Genomic DNA, 24,714 nt, shown 5'->3' on the forward strand with positions numbered 1-24,714 from the left:
CTCGAGAAAGGTTCAGCGCGTTCCAATGGCGGCTCTGCTGGCTGCGGAGCGTGAGAGGGATGAGGGTTCCTAAGGGGGTTGGTTCCCCGATAGATTCCCCGATAGATAGATTCTATCTGTGATCTATCTCTGTAAGCTCTTTTAGGGACTGCTCTCACTCGTGCTGAGGCACGCAGGGGAACTGTCACCGCGAACACAGACAGGAATGTGCACCTGTCTGTGCGCTGTTTCTCTCTCGCTGGTCTTAACAGCCGTGAAGCTGTGACAACAGCTTTTTGTTTGCTCAAGTCAAAACAAAAAAGAGAGAGAAAAAGAGAGAAGTGAGAAAAGAAGACCGCTCTCGCTGCTGTGCCGTCACACCCGCACCAAAGTGGAGAGATCCGAGAAAAAAAGCTTGCTCGAAGTTTCACAATCTCCTGGGAGTTTGTAGAGAGCATCAAAGTGCTTGGCTCCGAAGCAAAAAGCTGAAATGCAGTCGTACCTGCTGCTCATTATATACCCACGCTGCGAGGCTGAACAGCTGATGCAAATGATTGCATGCCAATGTGTATTGGCTCATTTTAGTTTCACTCAAAGTAGATTGGCCTCTCTAGCGAGATTCCTATCAGTCGGTCACTACGTACATAGAAGAGAATGACCGATAAGGGAACGTCCTGCTAGAGTCGTCCTTGCGATGGAGGTTCAGGTTGAATGACTTTCCAGTGTTTCATCCTCGGACTCACGCTCGCCTCGGATTAATATGGTCAAATTTACGCCATTTAGTGTTTAGTTTACGGTGTACAATTGCTGAGCTGTAGGAACCATCAGGAGTCAGGACAGAGCTGACGTTGTTATGCAATGGCTGTACGCGGTAGACCAATTACAACAAACTGAGCTGTCTGGCCAATCAGAGCAGAGCAGCTCACGGAAAGGATGAATTTAGAGAGACTGATTCATCTGATGAGTCGTTTGAGAATCATTGAAAAATGTGGTGATGTGCAAATGTATATTATGAGAAAATGAAACTGTTTTTTGACCTTTGATGCATGTAAACATGTTGTAGGAGACTCCAAAACAACATTAGGAAACTTTAAAATAGCATATTGGGGCACTTTGATATAAATCTATGGTATTTGTAAAACAGTAGCCTAAAAAACATTTAGTAAAAATAAAAATACAAAAAACTACAATATCAAAAAATGTATTATATTTCCTTACTTATGCTATACATTTAATACAATACACAGGACTGTTCTAATATTACATTATTCAATATACACATAATCTTTGTCAAACTCAATGGTTACAGTTATTGTTATTACAGTAAATGTTGGTGATTTTTGTGGATTGAAAAGTGTTCTTCTAACTCTTCTTCAGTTTGCCATGCCAGTGCTTTAGAGCATGTCAGCACTGTTTCATCTGGCTTTAAACTAGTTTAAATCACAGAGACATTTGGGGTTCATAACATATAATTCTGCACCAAATCGATTCAAACTGAATCTCAAAGTGATGCTTAATATTGCCTTTATGTGAGCAAACCACAGGAGTAAACACATCTGCTATGAGTTGAATTTGGCCTCTTATTTTCACCTTTTCTTTGTATTTGTTCAGGTGGGGGGGGTGTATGGGGGGGTTATGTTGCAACCTTAAAACTTGACTGACACTGAACAAAAATAACCAAATGCATAATTTAAAAACTATACATAAATTAATTTATATTCATTCCCATGTTTAATGCTAAACCTTTAAATGTGAGGTTACTGTGATTTTTAAGAATAGTTTTTAAGAAACAAAAAATGCCAGACTAACATAAATCATTTTGAGATTAATGATTAGAAATATCCAGTTTTCACTTATTTTTAGTCAGTAAAATGAGAGGATAAATGTAATGCAGTGCTGCCTAAATCCTGCCAAATATTGATTTCATTTAAGAAGTTCAAAATAATCTGTTAAATATAAATAATCTGTAAATGTTAATTGTAAAGTAGATTTGCATTGCAAACGTAAAATGTTCAGCAAAAGATTGAATGCTGTCAAATTCATTTTTCATTTGAATCACAACAAGATTCAATATTTGAATCTCAAGATTTGAGTTCAATCATAACAAGTCTGTGCATGGCATTAATTATATTAGATAATTTTCAAATGTAATCTGGCAACACTTCAGAACTAATATAAAAAAATGCAATACTTGAGTTCATTACTTAATTTAGTCTACATTCATGTTTTGATTTATACATTTTCAGATCATATTGTGACATACATGAACTGATCTGTCAGCATCAAAAGTGTGTTAATGACCAACTAAACATAAATATTATGAAGTGGTATAATCTTGTTGTGACTTCTGGCTAGGTATCATGGGCTGAAATATTACTGATTGAAATTAATAGTAATAATACTTCTTATTTTGACACTGAAATATTAAACCAAGCATGCCATTGCTAACTATGATATTTTCATCAACTTCAGGTCCTCAGGGAATTTAATTGACATGTAAAGGAGGCAGTTTGTTTGTGCTGCACAATTTAAAATGACGTGCCATTTCTAGTGACAAGGGATTGTGTCAAGGACATAACTAAATATACAAGATTCCAGGAGATGAAATGTTAAAGGAGAATAATCAATCATAAAACCCATATTCTTCATTAAATCTAAATACTGGGATAGATTTGTCACCTCATAGTTACGGCGCAGGACTGTGCCTTGAATAAGACAAGTCTCTCTCATTTTTTGTTTATAACCTCCTCATTAAAGGAAGAGAAAAGGCAGATTTTTAATAAAGCAAGCCCAAGGGTTTTGCACCTGTAGTGCCCTGGTGGCTCAGTAATTAAGTTGAAGGCTAACTGTCTATGTCAATATGTACCTGGTGGAAAAGAAATTGATGATGGGCCATGGTTATTAATGATGTGACTCAAAGGATAAATAATTAAAGATTTGCTAATAATTAAACTGATTAAGTAATAATGCATTATTAAATGTCCACAGAAATTCCTTTGCACCCAATATAAGCCCTGCATTATTCAATTTTTCTGTGTTAAAACATGTAAAACCTTGATTGCATGAAAACTATCCCAAAGCTTATCTAATAATATAGTTTACCCAGAACTGTTGTACATCAGTAATAAAACGTTTTGATGCACACTAAATATGTAATCTATATAGTCTCCATAAAAAGGCCAAAACACAGAACCATGCAAATAGATTAAATTGCACCCATCTGGAAGACTGCAAGTCATTCCAGTTTGTTATTTGTGAATTCAGGCTATATTGTATTAAGCTCCATAACCTTTCTAAAACTGATTCAAAATTGTCATACACAAGTACTGTATCACATTCAATTATTTGGCATGAATGTGACAATCATAAAATTTGTCATACTCAAAACTTGCATGCATGGATAACATTTGGCATTATTGCATGCAACATTATTTAATTATGAGTCCAATTTATTTCCACATTTGGCTTTGTGTGCAATTGCTATTAGTACATCACCAGCAATATGCCCATAAAGCTTACACAGAATCTGTTTGACTGTACAAGTGATTTAGCACACTTGATCTTAGTACATCAGAGCCATGTAAATAGGTAATGCAGATAAAAATATACAAAAGAGGTCACATGCACATGTGCATATATATATATATATGTGTGTGTGTGTGTGTGTGTGTGTGTGTGTGTGTGTGTGTAATTGGGTAAAAATATTCATATATATTGACATGTGAGTGTGTATGAATGTGTATATGAACACATGACCCCACATGTTGTGTCGCCCAGTGGTGAAGTTCTATGGTTCAATGGCTCCACATACACTTACCCCGGTCTTTCCACTCATCTGACTTCCTACCAGAGGAGGGAGATCCACTGCCCTACACACTGCTGTGTAATTGCTCAGACACATTCCACCAACTGAAGTTTTGTGCTCTTAGCTAAAACTGGAGCACCAACGTTCCTTTCACAGATATTTTACACATTAACCTGAATTCCACAGCCAGACTGAATAGTTATACGCTTAAAAATTAAATCGTGAATAGTTTAGCATGTTATTGAATATGGCAACATTGATGTATTTGCTCTTGGCTGACTAGATCTGATATACGCTGTTGTTGCTGCTGTTGATTATTGCTACAGGAGAGCAAGTACGGACTTGCTACTGCTAGATACACAGACATACTGCTGTGAGCATAAGATATGCTGCTGCTCCATAAATAGACATAACAATGGCAGATCTAGGCAGGTGGAGCTGAGGGAGGTGGAAGGTTTCAGAGGAACTCTGATAATGCGCTGCAGGGTTAGTTTACAGAAAACAATGAACCAGACTATTTAAATCCAGTGTTTGGAATAACGCCGTTTAAAAGAACGGCGTTAGGTAACAACGTTATTTTTTCAGTAACGGGGTAATCTAACTAATTACTTTTCCCATCGTTACAACGCCGTTAACATTACTGGACTTTAAAGTCGTTGCGTTACTATGCATTGATTGAATAAACTGTGTAATCCGAACGCACCCCTGGCTCGCACAGCTAGTGAGGAGGTGGGTTAATAACGAGTTAAGCGATTATGATTGGCTAAGGCAGAGTCATGTGTTTCATGGTAGCCAATCAGAGCCAGTGTTTTTACACACATGGCAGCACACGCGCCACAGAGAGAGAGAGAGAGAGAGAGAGAGAGAGAGAGAGGGAGGCGCGGGCGCGATCGAAAAGGCGCAAAGTGTTTGCATTTGTGTGAGTGCGTGCGTGCGTGCGTGCGTGTGAGGTGCGGACGCAATCGAACAGTGGAAACATAAAAACATACTCCGTAATTTTGTTTATGGATATTCAAACTGCAAAGTGTTTAAGTTACTGCTAATTAAAATTTTAAGGAAAACAAATATAACGTTATTAATCTGAAATGTAGCAAATTAATTTTCAATTCATTCAGGTACAATTACCAAACATATCTCAAGGTCTTTTTGTCTTTTTAATAATTTAATTAATGAACTAATTATATAAAACTATTGTCAGTGCACTACAAATAAACTGGTTCTATGCCTTTATTAATAAAACTTTTAATAAAAAGTTGAGAGCGGTTGATTTAATTTGCTAGAGTTAAATTTATATGGTGTAACTGTTTACTTTTCTTACAAAGATAATGCTTGAAGTGCAGGATAAACCTCTTGCTGTCTGTCGACATGCAATAAATATCGAAAGTTATGTACAAACACCTGTCTGTGCTACTCATTTCAACTGACTTGTGAAAACTGCTAAAAAATAATCCAAATTCTTTGACATATAGCAACTTTTTTTTTTAACAGTAACGCAAATAGTTACTTTCCCTGGTAACGAGTTACTTTTATTTTATAGTAATTCAGTTACTAACTCAGTTACTTTTTGGAACAAGTAGTGAGTAACTATAACTAATTACTTTTTTAAAGTAACGTTCCCAACACTGTTTAAATCACATTGGCAGCAGGATCAACAGGGGCCAATCAGCTTGTGCCATGTGGTAATGATGTGCCTGCACCCTCTAGAGTTTGATGAATAAACTAGATTGTCACATTGACGCTAAATGGAACGCCTTGGGGTTGTGTAGTAAAGCAAGCTCACCTTGCTTTTCAGGAGTGGGTCCAACCTCAGTTTAGACCACCCCAGTCCTAAATAATAGCTACCAGTGCCAGGCTTAACCTGATGCCAGACATAATTAATGTCAAGACTGAGAATTTCATTCAGAGGTCGCAAAAGCAATTTTAACAGCTAAATGTTCATATCTATAATTTTGAAATGCGGTCAACCAAATAAAATATTCCACACAAAACAAGACATGTCCCATTTCATAACTGGAAATCCTACTTTTGTGTCACAGAAGGATTTTCAGTGCTATTCAAGATTTTTCCTGAATGCCAACAGAATGTGGTGAACTACAACTACAACAAACCTATGGCCAGCAAAATAGTTAGAGGTGTCCATTCTTATGTATATATAGTTAGTTTTTACACTGTATCACGTCAACATACTATTCTAATTCTAATACTACTAAAACACAATATACCTACAAAAACTATGAATGAACATTAAAATATGAGTTGGGTCAAATACATAATACCCTGACATATATTCCTTAATAATACCTTAAAAAAAAAAATAGAGGTGCACAGAAAATGACCCGAAGGCGACTCAAAGTACACAAAATATTCTAGAAATGTGTATTCACTATGCTAGAGTCTTTCAGCATTAGCCTTACATAAATGACTGTATAAGTGATGTTATGGTTACATTGGCTTAGACAGATTAGCTTGATGTGCTTACATAAAATTATTTAATTAATGTCAAGACTGAGGAGAATTTCATTCAGAGGTCGCAAAAACATTTTTAACATCTAAACATTCGTATCTATGATTTTGAAATGCTGTCAACTAAATGAAAGATACCACACAAAATAAGACATGTCCCATTTCATAATTGGAAATCCTACTTTTGTGTCACAGAAGGATTTTCAGTGCTATTCAAGATTTTTCCTGAATAGGTCTACCAAAGCCAACAGAATATTTTAAATAGTCCATTCTTCCGATCTGAAATTTCGAAACCCCTATACCTGCTGTCTCTGGTATCATTTTTCATTCTCGGTAGGATGAAATAACAGGGAAGGAAATTAATATTTGTTGTTGCAAGCTGATTTGCACATTCTTTCATTCATAGAATTTCTTTTCAAATCAGCTTGCAATGTATTTGGTTGCCATGATTATAACATAACACACTTACTGCTGTTTTCTCTCACTTTTTTAGTGTTAATGCCATTTGAACATCATTTAAATTCCACATTCAACCTGCTGTGATCTGCAACCTTGCTGACCGTGTGCATCTCTTTATGGCCATTGTCTACCCATTTTCTGATTGTTCATTCCAACGGGAAAACATGCCATGTCACAGAGAATGATGTCATTGAGTTTAGTTTAAAATGGTCTCCTGGAAACGGCATGAATGTGCAGCTGACAAATTTGGAGCGAATGTGGGATGCTCTCATGTCTGTTTAGACCATAATCTCCAAGGAAAGTTTCTAACACCATGCTGTTTAATTGACATTTGTTGAGGATTTAAAACATGAATGAAATTACATTTGGAAACATGGCACAATTTTATACAGTACAAGTAATGGAATGTTATTTTTGGAATTCTATTTTATGGTTTTAGTTTCCAATTTTATGAAATTTATGTTTGATATTACAATATTAAAATTATTTAACTGTATTTCACGTCACATTGTTTCACATTATAAATGTCATAATCTATAGAAAAAATACATTTGATATTAATTTTATGCTATTTACATTTGATTGTTCAGAATTAATAAAATAATAATTGACATAATTTGGTGTTATATATATATATATATCTGTATTGTTTATATATTTTTGTATACTTATATTTCTATGTAACTATATATTTAAAATCAATGCAGTAACCTTTTTTTGTACAAAAAAATTACTTTATTTAAAAAATAACGAATTAAAAATGTATAAAACAGGAATGTGTTCAGGAAGAGTGTTGAACATTGACACCAATTATATGCATACCACAAAAAAATCACAGGGATACCCTCCACCCCTGTATGCCCAGGTTTGACACTTCCAAATCATCCTGTAGTGTATTAATCTACTTTTTCTTCTTCTCCTGAGCACAGGTGGAATCTGTATTTTTAGCATGTACGAAGCACATTTATTAATCCCTTAGTTCAGAAGCTCATTACATTTTATTCATTAATAATTCAACCTGAAGAATATGAAGAACTAAGTTAAACTAGCTTTGAACACTTTTTTTGGCTGAACATTAGAGGACATCTCATCATTACCCAGCGGCCGATACTATCCCCACAGCTCAGATAAAGGTTTCACACAAAACACATTAACCAAAAGAAATGGCCAATTATTCAGAGGTGATTGACAGCAACAAATGAATAGTCACAGTGGGGGCACAAAATGAGAGATGATCATGTGTGATTGTATTACAGGTAGGCTACCTAAAAGATTCACCTTGAAAAAAGAAAAAAAAAAACATGTTGCTAAATGTAATTTCATTCATGTTTTAGATCCTCAACAAATAAGACAGCAATCAAGATACATATATATATATATATTTTTTTTTTTTTTTTTAATTATTATTATTATTATTATTATTATTATCACAATTATATTTTAATCACATGCATATAAATTATATCATTCACATTGGCCACATTATTAGGTGAACCTTTAATGGAATGGATTCAACAAGGTTGTAAAAACAATCTGAGATTATGGTCCAAACTGACATGAGAGCATCATGCATTCGCTCCAAATTTGTCAGCTTCACATTCATGCTGTTCCCAGGAGACCATTGTACCCAAAACTCAATGACATCACCAGTCTTTGTGACATGGCATGTTATCCTGCTGGGGACTCAGAAAATGGGTAGACTCTTGCCATAAAGAGATGCACACAGTCAACAAGGTTGCAGATCACAAAAGGTTGAATGTGAAATAAATGATGCTCAAATAACATTAAGGGATGGATCCATGGATTTACGTGGTTAACCAAATTCTGACTCTACCATCTGCATCGCATCAGAAATCATGATTCATCAGACAAAGGGATGGGCTTTTTTTTTCAATCATCTAATGTCCAGTTTGGCAAGCATATGCCCACTGTAGCTTCAGCCTCCTGTTCTTGGCTGACAGAGGAAAATATTGTGTTTGCCTGCTGTTGCCGCCAACCAGTTAAAGGTTCAAAATGTTCATTCAGAGATGTTTTTCGGAATAGCACTGTTGTAATACCTTGTTATTTTAGTTATTGCCACCTTCCTGACAGCTTGAACCGTTCAAGCCATTCTCCTCCAAACCCTCTCATTAACGAAGCAATTTCACCAGCAACACCATCAACTGCTGTTTTCTTTCTTCCTTTCTTTTTCGTACTCTCAAAACTCTAGAGACTGTTGTTTGTGACAATCCCAGGAGATCAGCAGTTTCTGAGATGTATTCTGAGATATATTTAGTGGCGTGAAAGAGAATGAGATGAGTTTGAAAGTCTAGGATTCAAAAAACAACTTCAAGGTGAAAATAAAGTTTAGCGATAAAAAAAAAAAAAAATATATATATATATATATATATATATATGTGTGTGTGTGTGTGTGTGTGTTACGGCTTTATATAAATAAGAAATACTTATGATACTTCACTTTTTACTTATCAAATAAGCACATTTGACAAAATTTGAACTCTTTGGTAAAAAAAAAAGGTCAGATTTTGTTGCTTTGAAGTTATTTGGAACATTCTCAAATGATGGAATCAGTACATACATGTAAGACATAAGACTAAGACATAAGACTAAGACTAATAATTACTATGACTAGTATTTCTAGTAACATACTAAGATTTTACCATATCACTGTGGCTATATATATTGCTATTATAAATGTTTTACTATATAATTGTTTAATGTTTTTGTTGAGGTTTTTTTTTTTTTTTTTTTTTTTTTTTTGAAAATCCAAAAATAAATCTCTAAATAAATAAATTACAATTAATAAATAATTAACAAGTATCCACAAAAATAAAAAGTGTGTAAATTATTGTCTGGTCATATAATTTATACATAGGCTGATAGGCTGTGGAACAGCAGGGAGTGGGATTAATTACAGTACATGATCATAGTTGTCAGTTACTCATTTGCAATCTACATGTAGATCTCCATTACCTTTAAAACAAGACTGGATTTCAGATGTTAGGTTAAAGAAGTCCACCCACTGAGATAAACAATGAGGGTAACAAGCACTGATTTGTCATGACTGCCTCTTTTCGACGTCTTTCTTTTTCTCTGAATGGGTTTTTTGAATAGTCCAATAGAAATTAAATTGGTTGGCTTTCCCAATTAAAGAGTGGAAGGGAGCCTGCATTGTCTCTTCACCAAGACCGTCCCTTCAGGCACAGGCGTTCATTGTGATTAATTCACAACAAAACAGGATGCCACCTCCACAGCCTTCACTCGTAACGCTGAGAGATAAAGCTGACTCCGTCACTAACAGACTGCAGTCTCTTTTGTGCGTCTAGCTAACAAAAGATGCAGGAAACTAAAACAGAGAATTTATGTCTCTAACCTGTTTTCTACAGATCAGGAAGAGGTGATCCAGGTTTTCCCATTCTAGCCCTGAACATCATGCTTTTTTCTTTTGATATGGCACAACAGGGCTTTTATATATATATATATATATATATATATATATATATATATATATATATATATATATATCTGTCATCCTCTTTCAACAATGGCACAACTTCAGAGCAAGTCCCTCTTTGAGTCAAAAATACCAGGATGTTCCCATATCACACAGGATTTTGAAAAGGGCAATTTGGAGAGCCAAGGCATAATGGGCGGTAAGCGTTTGAAAGCTAACAGGGGATGACCATCTTCTTCAGTATGACACAAAAGAGGATTGAATTTCAACATCACAGTAGGGACTTTTTAAAGCACAACTGTGAGATTTCTGACACATTCTGTTGGAAATTTACTGCACTGCAACAGTCATGAATACATAGGAATAACTTTGATTGCAGGTCATACTCATTGATAATATTCCTAATTATTCCAGTTATTCCAAATTTCAATATGGATTCCAGAATTCAGGTTCCAATACATACTTCTGTTTATTAAAGGTTATATTTATAAATAAAGTTAAAAAAGCATTATGTAATAAAGAGCAAGATTCATAGCTTCCCTATCCTCTCCCCAAATGACTGACTAATCACATCCATGGCTAAATATCTTATCATGATGATGTTATAGTAATGAATATATATATATATATCTCACGGAGGTTAATTAGAACTGTAGTTAACTTGCAACTGAACTTCAGGTTGCATAACAACAAATTTACATCTGGGAGAAGTCTCTCACGGAGGTTAATTAGCCATGTTTTTGTATCTTCAAATTATATATATATAATTTGAAGATACAAACGTGGTTTTGTATCTTCAACAGACAGAAAATTTTGACATCTTCAAATTATATATATATATATATATATATATATATATATAATTTGAAGATACAAACATGGCTAATTAACCTCCGTGAGAGACTTCTCCCAGAAGTAAATTTGTTGTTATGCAACCTGATGTTCAATTGCAAATTAATCCCGTTTCTTACATTTTTAATCTTCAATCTAGTGTTCAAGCTAAATTTAACTCACCATCATGCAGCTGAAGCCTGAAAAAAATGGTAAAATCTAATTTCAGAGTTTCAGCAACAAACACGCAAAAAGCCATTTGGGAATTCTCAACTTGCTGAGTTTGGAAAATCTTTAAAGGTCGCATTGTGATGATGCTAACTAAACAGACGGTGCTGTAAAACAACCGAGATGATCTATCACAACTAAAAAGATGTAATATCTACAACCTAATTAGCAAACAAACATTGATTAACTTGTTGAGAAAAAAATAAATAATGACATACATCACATTATGTTATGGTAATGAAATTACATACCATCCTCGGTGGGAACATAAATGTTTAAGTATAGGCAGTCTTCGCTTTGATCTTGTACGTAGGTTACAACGGTATCCAAGTTGGCGGTGAACCATACAGGTAACATATCATTAAGTAAAAAACGATCTTCCAGAAACTGAGGACAAACGGGAGCAAACTGTGTGGCATTTCGAATCCCAGGCCAGGACATGGGGGGCTCAGGGGGTTGAAACCTTCTCTCCCCCGTGGGCGGGAGGGCATAGGGAATCCCCAGATACTGTTCCACAGGCCCTAAAATCTCATTGGGCAGAGATGTTTTCAAGCCTCTTAGCTTGCCGTAGTTTGTCGTGACAATAGGTTGCTGCTGGCCCTGTGTAATGTCTAGCCAAGTAGCCGCAAGCACAATCCAGGAAAAAAGGCGGAGAGTAGCCAGCGGACGAACCATGGTGAGTGTTATCCATGGAGTTCCTCTGAGCCGTGACATGGTCCAGCTGCGGTTGGCAGAGTTATTTGAATTCACAGTCCTACACTCCTCCCTTCTCCCACAGCCAAGGTGAAACCTGCCTTCAGGCTGCAACAGACAGATGATTGACAGCACTCCCACCAATCAAATTAACAATCACGGCATTCCCCGTAGCCATGAGGGCGATTCTGGATCTCAGTTGTATTTCTGTCGTTCTTTAACTGCTATCCTTTTGACGAGAAACAAAATGTGGCTTTTTTTCCCTGAGCTGTCCTCTGGTGTAATTACTCTCTCCTTTCAATTCCACCTTTATTGGTTTGCCTGTGGGAAAGAAAGAACAGCCCGTAAATTTTCATTCATTGTCATAAACAAAAACAAAGGAATTCCATTTCCTTTATTAATGTGTATGCTTTGCATTAAGCATCGGAGATGCCAAGGTAACCTTGCACTGAAAGAGGAAAAAAAAAATACATGAATAGACTCAAATAACAAATAAATGCTAACACTTAGACATCATTATACTCTAGATTCAAACAATGAAATATGACTCTACGTTTCCATTTACTGGGCCACGATTTATAAAGTAAGTGGTCTGGTAAATTGATAGGCTCAAATAACTGTTAGCATTGCATTGTTGCGTAAACACAAAATATATTATATCCATTCATGTATGAGGTTAGTTGTACTGAAAACGTATGCTTGGAATATATTGATCTATTTGCCTAGAAACTGTCTATCTGTGACTGAAACATGCTGTATGATTGAGCAATTCTGTCAAATCTATACATTATTCTCCTTCTCATTACTTAAATGGATAGTTCACCCAAAAAAGTTGTTCCAGACCTGTGTGAATTTGTTTCTTCTGCTGAACACAAAATAAGATATTTTGAAGAATGTAGGTAACCAAACAGTTGATGGGCCATAACTTCCATAACATTTATTTCCCATACTATGCAAGTCAATGGGGCCCATCAATTGTTTGGTAACCATTTTCAAAATATCTTCTTTTGTGCTGAGCAGAAAAAATGGAAATTCATACAGGTTTGGAACAACTTGAGGGTGAATCAATTATTCATTTTGGGGTGAACTATTCATTTAATGTAGGAAAGACCAATCTAAGACTTTGAAGTATTTTGATCACTTGATCTACACTGTAAAAAAAAAAGTGTAATTTTACAGGTAATTGTCTGTATTTTTTTTTTCAGAATTTTACCGTTTTGTCATTATACAGCAAATATCTGTAAAATAAAAGGCATTTGCTGTAATTTAAAGGTCCACTGATAAATTTACAGGTAATTGCTTGTATTTTGGTTTAACATCAATTTTACGTTTTTTAAAAGGAACTTGTCTGTATTTTTACAGAGTTATGTGTAATTTTACAGAAATTATTAAGTAATATTTTACAGATTTTTTTCTGTGAAATTAGAAAACAAAGAAAAGAAGGTATAACTGCAGAAATCTGCATCTATTCAATATGTTTTCCTTACAGATTATTAAGCATGTGGGGGTTAAAGTGAGTTTTAAATAATAGTATTTGTACATACAGTACCCTACATAGGCTACAGTAGGCCTGTATTGAATTATTTTTTATTTCACATTTTATTTTATACTCATTTTGATCATTATTTCATTGTCTTATTCTCCCATAATTTCATGTATAGTTTATGAATATTTTTCCAAATCTCCGTTGCACATTCAGGGCTTTGTGTGTGTGAGTGCGCGCTGTTTACTCCCGCCCACAACGGTTAACATTAGCTGATCAGTCGAGTTTGGGAAAGCGGGAGATTTGAATTCAGTCTACTCTCGTGAAGTGGATTGTGAGATCAACAGTGGTTCAAAGCAATCGTATTCGTCAACAGCAGCCGTGAGCAGGAGTCCTGTTGTCAGTCAGTCCGTTTGGATTCTTCGGAAATAACGCCCTTTTCAGTGAGCCTTGTTCGTCACAGCGGACATCATGCCAACCGATCACCGGCTGAGGTAAGAGTCTCATTATACTAAGTTACATGTGAATAATATTTTATGTTACGTTTACAGTTTTCAAGCTAACGTTAGCATTCTTAAATGATGTTCAGTTAACTGGGGAGAGCTGGAGGGCAAAACACTGAAAATGTAGCATGCTTCTTTACATTTTCCATCTGTTTTAAGAAAGATCAGTTGAACCCACACCTCAAAAGACCTAAAACGAGCTTTCGTAACTTAGACTTGTTATACATATCAAAGTCCGTTTAATTGTGTATAAAATTGTCGTTAATACGCGATAGTATCTGTCAGTAAATCAATCTCTTAAATGGCGGGACATTTTGAAACACTGTCTGGAAGCTGAAAACTCTTCTCTTAAAAAAATATCCTTGGTTTTAATTATAGTATTCTTTGTGGTTAAACCATAGTTAATTTTCGTAAGGGTTAACGTGGCTATCAAGACTGTTAAGAAAACGAATTCAGTAAATACTGTACTTGATGATACAGGAAAGCACATGAGACTAGAATATGAACACAACATGATAAATTGCATATTCTGGCTGCATCTGCTTGCCAACACGTAGCTATAGAATGCATACATGTGCATATATTAGGCTTATAAAATAAAAGTTGATAGAATGTTTGTGTTCTGATGAAGAAATGAACTTATCTACATTTTGGATGGCCTGGGGTCATCATAGTAGCCTTTTTCATAGGTTACTTTTGATCATTGGTTATGAAAATTGCATTGATCCAGATGAACAGACAGTTAACGTTACACCCCTAGGTGTCTCAGCTCAAAACTTCACTGTTAGCCTTTCCTGCTCAGCTTCCAGATCATAGTCGGTTGAGGTTTTGCATTGTCACAGTGGAACATATTCTGACATGTGTAAATGTAATACTGAGTTGTTAAAAAATAAATATATTTTTTTTTTTTTGTGATTTCAGGTCAAGTGGAAAGCAGAATGATCATGGCAAACAAGGTATGGGAAGAAGTAATTTAAAATATTGTAATGGCCGAGTCTTCTGATTCCATATGATTGCACTAAAAGTGGCAGAAAATTTAATTTGTTTTATACTATGGTTTCCCATGTGAATATTAATTTGATCCTTGTGAGGCCACTGGAGCTGCACAAGGTTTGGTTTTGCTACAGTTAGACCACGATTGTGTTAGATTCCACCCATCTATTTTTTTATTTTTTTATTTTTTTTTTGTAGTGTAACTAGGCTCTGTCATTTAGAAACATGACTTTTCCTATCACTTAATGACACATATCTCTACCTTTCATTCCAGCCAGAGGATCTGACGGTTGCTGCTCGCATCTCAGCCTACCTGATGTAAAATTCTTGCTGGATGAATGACCTTCACCTTCAACTCAACCTTGCCAAGACAGAACTGCTTATGGTTTCAGCCAAACCATCCTTGCTGTGTGATCCTGCTGATTTGCCTTATACAACATCAGAAAGATCCGGCCCTTCCTATCGGAGCCACACAACTCCTTGTCTAAGCTCTTGTTCTATCCAGACTGGACTATTGTAGCTCTTCCAGCATCAGTCAAACCTCTGCAACTGATCCAGATGCTGCAGCAAGACCTAAACTCACTGCTTCAGATCTATGTGTCTCCAGAAGCTTGTGTTCTGCAAGTGAACGGCGCCTTGTGGTGCCATCATCCCAAAGAGACACAAAATCACTTTCACTGACCTTTCCCTGGACTGTTCCCTGCTGGTGGAATCACCTGCCCAACTCAACACATTTTCAAGAAACTGCTAAAGATCCATCTTTTCATAAACACTTGACCCAATAATACTAAATCTTTGTTTTAATAAAAAAAAAAAAAAAGAAATTGTGCACTGTGCTACACTAACTGGGACTTGTCACTGCACTTGTTGCTTCTATTGTTCTCTTAATTTTAAGTCACTTTGGATAAAATGTCATTGTAAATGTTTGAAATAAGTTATATTAGAGTATAAAGGCATACAGCAATTGTCTTTTAATGTGGATATTTTTACATGTTCTAAATGATATACTAAGCCTGTATTTCCTATCATTCACGTATCTTGATGTTCAGTGTTTGTTTAATGAGTAATACTGTAAATGTGCAGGTATTCCGTACTTGTACGTTTAGTTAATTTAACAGAAATTGACTGTACATTTGATATTATTAAGTACTTAATTAGAGATTGGTCAAAGTTGTGAAACTGGATCTGCAAAAATTAAAACTGTAAATATACAAACTTTGTATTTGCATGTATGTACTTATTGCATTTTTATACATAACTTCATAGTTATTTTACACAGAAAAACTACATATTAAAAGATAATTACTGTAGATAGACAGAGCATTATTATAAAATAACTTTATAAAACCCTAAATTTACAGTTTATCGTTTACATAAAAAGAAGTTAAATGTTCTTTTTATGTAATTTGACATCATTTATCCGTTTTTCCACGGTTTAATAAGCCATTATCAACAGTAATTTACCATTTTTACCATTTTACCATTTTTACCATAATTTACCATTTTTTTTACGGGATTTTTTTTTTACAGTGTAGTAATGAATGCTATTAGTTTTCATTCTGATATTCCAAATCCTGAAATATGGATGTGTGTTGTTTTTTGTCATATTTACATTTATTTATTTGAAAGAAACATTTATCCAAAGCAACTTACATTGCATTCAAAGCAAACATGTTATTAGTCCAGGCATTTCCTGGGATTCGAACCCATGACATTTGCATTGCACTACCACCATGCTCAGCTGTTTGAGCTACAGAATACTCTTCAGAATCGCCATCAATAATAGCCTGATATATAAATGTATATATCATATAAAGGCAATGAGCATGCTCAGAAAGTAGAATTCATCATGTCTCTGGCTGAGTCATCTACAAATCTGAACAGATTTATCCATTATCCTTTGACTCTGATATGTTGTTCAAGTACAAATTTGGGAATTTAGCAATAGGAAACCATTCGTACAGGATTACAGAAGAATAAATGACACGAAAGATATTGGTTTGAGACGCCTCTTGCTGTGGAAACATTAAAGGTCACAGTGTTTTCAGGAATATTTCCAGGAAGATCCTCTGGAATAAATCAAAAAGCATTCAAAAGAAATTTCCTTAGAGACATATATATTGGAGTAGATGTGAATACAAATTTGCCACTGATTTAAATATATGCGAATAGTAAAACGGTATGTCTGCATCACATTTATTGTCTGAAAAAAACGATAATCTTTCCACCTGAATGAACAAACAGAAGAAGCACACAAAGCTGAGAGCAGATTATGCACAAGAAATGCTACTGTGCGAGAGAATTTGAATAATGAATGCTCTATGCATTTCATCCACATTCAAGAAAGAGGAAGAGAGTGGGTGTGAAAAGAATTGAGAAGATCCTCATCAGTTGGTGCTTTTGATACTCTTGAACTTCAACATAGTTGTACAACACACACCACAGCTCTGATTTGTTTAGCTTTATATAAGGTTCAAGATCATCTTATGGATTGTTCATGCACATTTGCCTCAAATTACTGAGCTGGACTCCTTGGAGCCTCTGGAGGGAAACTTTAATGACTTAAGTCCTGAGTAAAACTACAAGTGATGAACTCTTTCGTTCGCTCTGATCCCTCCATTAATAGCTCTGTCAGTGAAACCAGAGTAGGGAAGCTTCTTATGAGATTGTTCTTGGATCAGTACCTCTTATTTAAATTGAAATCCTCAACATATAAAAAGGCATAATTTTGCCAACAGCTTCAAAATATGGTGTGTTCAACAGATGTCACCCAGCTTTATCTACATTGTAATTTCCAAAGCCTTTCTAAATAATTCTTCAAGAATCTAGAAGATTGATTGATATAACTTTTTCATTTCCTCATATCAAAAAGCAATTTCAGCAGAGATCATATAGTAGATAGTATAACCCATTGAAAGTTAATTGTGCGAACAAAGCAGTGATGATATAATAGACTCATTGAGACAGTCACATTAACTTAAATTGATGTTGAGCAATGCTAAATTACAAAAGGATTAGGGTTATCTCTACTTCTCCACTTCATAACAGAACGCTTTACAACAGCAGGATGTTTTAAAGCACTGACGGTCACAAGAGAAAACATGAAAGCACAATAAAACAAACAACAAAGAAGCATTATGTCCTTTATACAATGCAGAAAACATCCCGATATGGTAAATGACTGTAAAATATTATTCTGCTTAACATTTACAGGGATTTAAGAGCATTTGAAAGGTGATATTCCTCTAAGGCAGAATCTAATGCAGGAGTGAGAATTTCATAAGGATTGAGTCCCTGTACACATTACACATGACATGCTTTAAAAGATCTTTATTGGTGGTCTGAGAAAGACCCATCTCGTGACACCTTGGGGTTTGAAGTCCACTCTATTTTTTTTTTTATTTTTTTTTTTATTTTATTAAAACCATCATTTAGCCCAGACATCAAGGCTTGTGTTGTACATGCTGCAGTGGCTTCATTATGAAGAGATACAAAAAAAGAAAGTTTTCTAAAAAAAAAAAAATCATATTTTAATAGACTGGTGAACAATTAAGAATTAAGATAGCATTTTCCATCACGAGGCCTTTGTAGATCTATAGTCCTACTAATTTATAAGCCCTTGTTTTCTGACATTGAGTTGGGCATTTCAGAAAACCTTTCACGTACATATTTGTCCTCCGAAGCAGATGGGTCTGAATGTCTGGCCGGCAATTTAATTTCCAACGCAGACAAAAAGCCATGTAACATCCACCAGTTTGTATGCACTCTACGTCTGGTGTCCAAGCTAGATCAGCCAAGAGGGATTTATTCAATAACTTTACGCCAATATTGCTACATCCTTAAGCAATGCTTAAATTCAAGAGGCTCAGTTTGGAGGCACTTTCTGCCAAAATACCCTATTGCAACAACCAGGTACAAAGAATGTAAGCCCAAAGGGATAGTTCAACCAAAAAGAAAGGTTCCTTTGGTGTACTCACCCTCATTGTTCAAAACCTGTATGAAGAGTTTTTGTCCACACAATAAAAGAGTCATTGGGGTCCAAAACAACATTGGACCTCATTGTCTGGTGTAAATAATAATAATAATAATAATAATAACAACAAAACTCAAAGTGACATATTTCAAAATATCTTATTTTACGCTCCACAGAAGAAAGAAAGTCATACAATTTTTGAGCATCAAAAAATTAGTTTAATTTGGGGTGAACTCTTCCTTCACTGCCATCAAGTAAATGTGATATATTGTTTTAAATGTTAATGTAAGTAAATGAATAAATACAGTAAATAACATTTAAAAATATTCAATCAATTTAGTGATGTTCTCAATTGACTAAATATAAAAACCTCTCCCATGTTCTAGTATTAAATGCATAACATTTTAAATTCATAATTTTCCCCACGGCCACATCTGTCTAAGTTATATTTAGATAAAGGTGATTGGTTGGAATTTTAATATTTTTTTGGGTGAGTCTGAAAAATAAAAAGAAGGAAGAAATGACACCAAGGAGAATAAAAGGAGAGAAAATAGAATCACTGCCTGTGTGATCACTGAAGATAACTCACGCGAATCTCAATGAAGGTGCCGGGTCTCTCTCTGCATTTTAATTATAATAAATGATCTACTTGAAGGAGGCTCTAACAATCGCACTGTTCAAAGAGTGACTCATGATGCAAAGGAGATAGTATTGATTCGGTCCAAACGATAGACCAAGAAATAAAGCATAGAAACCACTGTGACCTTTGGGTGAACTTCGGATAAATGTGGTGCGATTCCGCTGCAAATGCACCTGCTATGACTTATTCAACATGGCGTCTGGACTAGCAAGTCAGCTGGAATTTGTTTTCTCAAGCTGTATTCTCTCTTTCTATCTTTCTGTCAGTTGACTGAGTGTGGACAGGAACCCCAGTAAGCAAAGAGAGAGAGAGTGAAAATGTATTCAAAGGCAAACCACTGATCCTATGAGCTAGTGAGAGAGAAAGGGAAATGTATACTGAACTGCACCTCTAAATGACTAGGACCAGAATAAGTATTGCTCTTAAAAGCAGCAGCCTATTTTTAAATTAGAATATATATTAAATTCATGTGATTAAACACTCAAAGGTAGCTTCATCACATTCTATTTGTATATAGCTTATTTAAATCAACAGTGAAAAAAACAACAAAAAGGTTCTCAAGCTCATGATCAGTCCAGGCCTCTTCCTATCAACATCCTATTACACCACCGAAACCTGCAATATATACCTGCCCAAAACTGAATAAAACAAAACACCAAGATCCCATAATACCACAAGAGCAAAGTAGCCGAAAATGGTGCATTTTTAGGTGCATGTAGGCCTACTATAGATACAAAGAAAGTTGTCCCAAGATTTTGTTCAAAACTTTACAGGTCAAAGTATTCCGGTATAGGGACATATTTACATAGGCCTACCTAAAGCTAATTAAACTATTTCGGGTAGAATGACTGAAGCTGTTTGCACTTCCTTAAGTATGAACATTATTTCACCGCAGTCTGACATGATGTCACGCAGTTGCCTCGCATCCTGACAGAAGTGAAGGTTAAAATGTTGTACAGTGCGAATGTTCGAGAGGCGGCCCACTCCATCCCCAAAACACGCATGCAGGAGATGTCCACAGTACCACCTTGTGGCTCACCGCTGCATGAGCGGAATAGCTTGGGCTGAAACAGTGGTCCCTGTGATGAAAGTCCGGGGTCACCGCATCTTTTGAGGAGAATGTAGTTCGTCTGTAGTCAACACTAAAGCTAGGCGAGAGTTAAGTTACAAAACAAACCATATCGCTAAACCAAATTTTCTTCAATCTGGGCGCACCTTAAGTGTCCCGTCTCAGACTGATAATGTATTTTATCATGACTATATTATGTGTTTTAAGTAGCTAGTCTAACCTCGCCTTTTTCAAAGCTTGATCCAATATTATGGCTCTCGAGAAACGAAATTTCGAACGATTTATCGCCACCACATCTTTAGCCGAATGTCTGATTAACACGCATATGGATGTGCACTAGTGAGGAAAACAATCATGAAGCATATCTCACTGTACCGAGCTTTGGTTAGCCACAGGTAAGTAGTGCTATAGCCTACTGAAACACTTAGTTCTGCCACACGATTCCCCTTCTAAAGCCATTTCCCCTCATATGCTGGCTGTCCAAGTGCGTACATTTTGCCTATTTCCCATGACGCATATGAAAGACTCTTTCGTGCAATATACTTGCTTTTCAACTCTAAATGTGGATAGCAATAATATCGGAAAGCAGAATATAAGGGTTTTATTGATCATACTTATAATTTCGATGACGAAAAAATTGAAACGCAAAATATATTGCCCAAAAAACTACTGAAACAGGTTGTACGGTCAGCCTTTTTCATGCAAATCATGCAGCGCGTGTAGCCGGCGCGAATTAAACACTCAGAGCAAAATTGTTGCATAGTCCGGATGGATGAAGCTTTCAGAGAGCGAGAGAAAGAGGGGAAAAATCTTGTGAAGCAGCGGGAAATAACCGTGTACGCGGCGTCAGACAAACAGTTCAACTGTGTAAGCACAAAATAGAGATGCGCTACTTTAACTTCCACGGCTGCTCGTGTGTCTTACCTTTGCAGTATCTGCATTGTACTGCTTCTGTCCTGCCGTCCGACTTCCTGAGGTACGGTCAAAATGTATGTGCCACACAAGGAAAAAAATCTAACTCCGTTCTGCCCCTGTTAAAATCCAACGTGATGCTGCCGTCCGAAAGAGAGGTGGCTCACCGGAGACTGTTCAACAGAGACGCGGCAACATATCTGATGTAAATGACCCAGATAGATTAAGGTAATTCGTTGAAATCACTGCAGAGAAACAGTAAATTGTAGAGAATCTGATTGTCTCCATAGAAAGAGGCAGCACTGACTGAAAAAAAAAGAGATTAAAGGGAAAGAGACTGAGGCTGTATCAGGCGTCTCTCTCTCTCTCTCTCTCTCTCTCTCTAGTTGCCATTGGACTGCACTGAATGAAATGTACATTGCCTACAACCAATAGATTGCCGCATTCACTTTATCACCCTTTAAACAGCTGCTATTACCTTTATAATTGCTGGGTGTTTGTGGTTAAGTTGTTTCGATGTATATTAAGATCTATGTTAAGATGTATATGAGTGCTGTTGTACTGAATATCAAAATGGCAGTATGGTCATGATGCCACACTTAACCAGTTAATATCATGTAGTTTACTTTTCAAACAAAAAATGCCATTTATTTAGTATATTTCTCATTTGCCAATGAAAATAGTTACAAAAGAAGCCAAGCATTAAAAATGGCATATCGGCAAGCAATGTATAGATTGGAAAGCAGAGAGATTTAGAGAGATACAGAGATTTCCCTCCTCCACTCAAACTGTTCTGTTATCACTTAGCTCGAGCTCCACACTAGGTTTTCCATGTTTCTCTTCCTGTAGAGAGAAACCCCACTCCAAACATTCATGAAGTGGGAACATTTACAGATGCTCTGACTTTCAACATACTGTTTAAAAGTTTTTTCTGCATGAGAAACTCTAAAGGTGCAATCACATTTACCATTGTTCAGCAAATTTTTATTGTGTCAAATCCAGTTATTTCAATAGGAACCCACGCATTCGTGATTTTCACGTAAGGGAGAACGTTACTTTTAGTCAACTTTTTGAAGGGGGCCATCAAAATAAACTGTTACCCTGATCCCTTTTTCTGGCAAATAGACACTGTACATTACATTTACTATGACCATACTTCATATAATGAGTTTGGCGTTACACTTTTAGGATGACAAGGAACACTCTCATTTTCAGGAGGGCTATCTCTATTTCTCAGAAAAGCTTCTGTCATTTATCAACTTTTTATGATTTTATTATTATTATAATTACTGATTGCGGCTGTGATTGTATGTTTAGATTAAAAAGGGCATCCGTTATGTAATTTGTGTAAAAAAGGTACAATTACCAACAGTGGCTGATGCACTTTGGTGCTGTGGTTATAGTGTAAATTAGCGAGCATGCCCAAGTGCTTCGGATTGCAAAGATACAATCATGCACGAGAGACTTAGATCAAAGACATTGACACTCATTTCTCTAGGCGTTCAAACTCCCGGCACAGATGAAGCTTGTTGCCTCAGGGCAACAAATAGATTCATATGGCAGTCGAGGGCCCACGCGAGTTTAATGTGAGTGGATCCCTGCCACTGTTTACTCCCTATTCTTCATATCTCTTAAACAAAACAGTACTTTTAAAAGATAATCATATACCATGATACTTTATAGTTTTGTCTCCCCAGCGAAAGCCTGAGGAAATAAATATTTCCAGCCTCTGGCTGAGACTGAAAAAGACTTTTCAAAGAGATTGTGTCAATACAACAACAGCTAAAAAACTTCACGATAGGCTACAGATTGTTTGTTTTTTGTTTTTTTGAGGGAGTTCATAAATCTGATGTTAAATGTTATTTGACAAAACACTCTCACTAGTTTCCAAGTCAGTGCTGAGGCTCCAGCCCATTCATCCACTCTCTGACTATTATATTTGAGTAACCCAGCAATGGCATTCAGCTTCTCTTCTGAGAAACTTTTCCACGTCTCTCATTTCTCATATTTTTTCAGTCAGTGCAGCTCATTTTGCCTCACTGTCTCCCTCCTCTTGGTCTAATAGCAGGGATCTGTCTAGTGCCCGCTGACCCCAAACTTAGTTACACATTTAATCTGGCCACATCCTGCAGTCACGTAACAATTGCTACGTCTCTAGTGGAAAGCCTGTGATGTATCGGACTTGACACCCGCATCAATGGCTGCTGAGAGCTGGCCAAGTGCTATGGGCAGTATGGAATGGCATATCAGCTTTTACACCTGAAGTGTGCCTGTCAGAACAAATAAGAGTAAGAGAGAGACTGAGACGACTGTTCTTTAATAATTTATGTTCTGTATTTGACATTTAGCACTCTATGTATTGATTTGATATTACTTATTACATTTGGCTGTGGTATAGAGAAAAAAAGTGCACTGTTAGAGAGCATAACTATGAAAGGTTCAAGGGTGAGAGTTTAAATACACTACATCAGTGTTTAGTTTTGAATGGGGCCAGTAAGAAAATAGGTAGAAAAAAAAAGTACAATATTTATATACAATATTTTTTTTAAGATCATTGAACGAGAGAAGTTAAGCATGTGCTTGTGTATGTTTTCAAGATAACTTACTCCACTATCTCTAATACATCTACATTATCTGATAAATATGGATTCTTAGTCTCAATGAATATTAATGTGGCAGATAAATATTGATGTATGCATGAATAAATAATCATTTATTAACTTCCTCTGACCTGATACATTTCTACAAGATTTTTTTTTTTTTTTTCTGAGAACAAATTCCTCAACAAATTTCTTTATGAATTTAACTAGAGGTAAATTGTAAAAAACTATGTGACAAGTCATTGATATGCCTTGATGAGATGATTTTCAAGTTTCAATTTCAAGAAAATTCCATTATTGTAAAATGAGACAGCAGAATGTAATTTGATGAAATGTCACAGCCTTATTATGAAAGATCACATCGGTTGTCTTTTGTATCTTTGTCCTGTTCACCATTCAACATTATAAGGTTTCAACAGCTCTCTGCATCAGGGTAATTGAAAAATTTGGGGGGGTGGAGGGGTTTAAGCTTTTTAATAAAATGAAATAAAGTATAATATGTCTGTGACTGTGAGGTGAGTGTGATAGATCACCTCACAGTCACTCACATGGGCATAAGGAGTTAAAAAAGGGCAATGCAAGGTGCAAAATGACACACAGAGGATACAATCTTTCCCACACCGAACATC

General features: G+C 35.9%; 1 protein-coding gene and 1 long non-coding RNA gene across 3 annotated transcripts in view; one reads left to right on the forward strand and one right to left on the reverse strand.

The window, feature by feature from the left end:
• Window positions 1-21,869, reverse strand: part of nlgn4xa (neuroligin 4 X-linked a) — a 124,192-nt gene extending 102,323 nt beyond the window's left edge. The window contains exons 1-2 of one of the 2 annotated variants that reach the window (XM_084106986.1): window positions 21,498-21,869; window positions 11,471-12,233 (exon numbers count right to left, since the gene is read on the reverse strand). In XM_084106986.1, the coding sequence (XP_083963112.1) occupies window positions 11,471-11,933 (463 nt within the window). In that variant the 5' untranslated portion in view covers window positions 11,934-12,233; window positions 21,498-21,869. The remainder of the gene's footprint in view (window positions 1-11,470; window positions 12,234-21,497) is intronic. The other variant, XM_084106985.1, reaches the window with a different exon arrangement.
• On the forward strand, window positions 13,710-16,011 carry LOC311070846. The gene is made up of 3 exons (XR_014603722.1): window positions 13,710-13,889; window positions 14,820-14,854; window positions 15,166-16,011. It is a non-coding gene; the product is annotated as an uncharacterized lncRNA (long non-coding RNA).
• Window positions 21,870-24,714: the final 2,845 nt, after the last annotated feature.

The sequence above is a fragment of the Abramis brama genome (genome assembly GCF_963993115.1).
Source record: "Abramis brama genome assembly, chromosome: 2".
Taxonomy (NCBI): Eukaryota; Metazoa; Chordata; class Actinopteri; order Cypriniformes; family Leuciscidae; genus Abramis; species Abramis brama.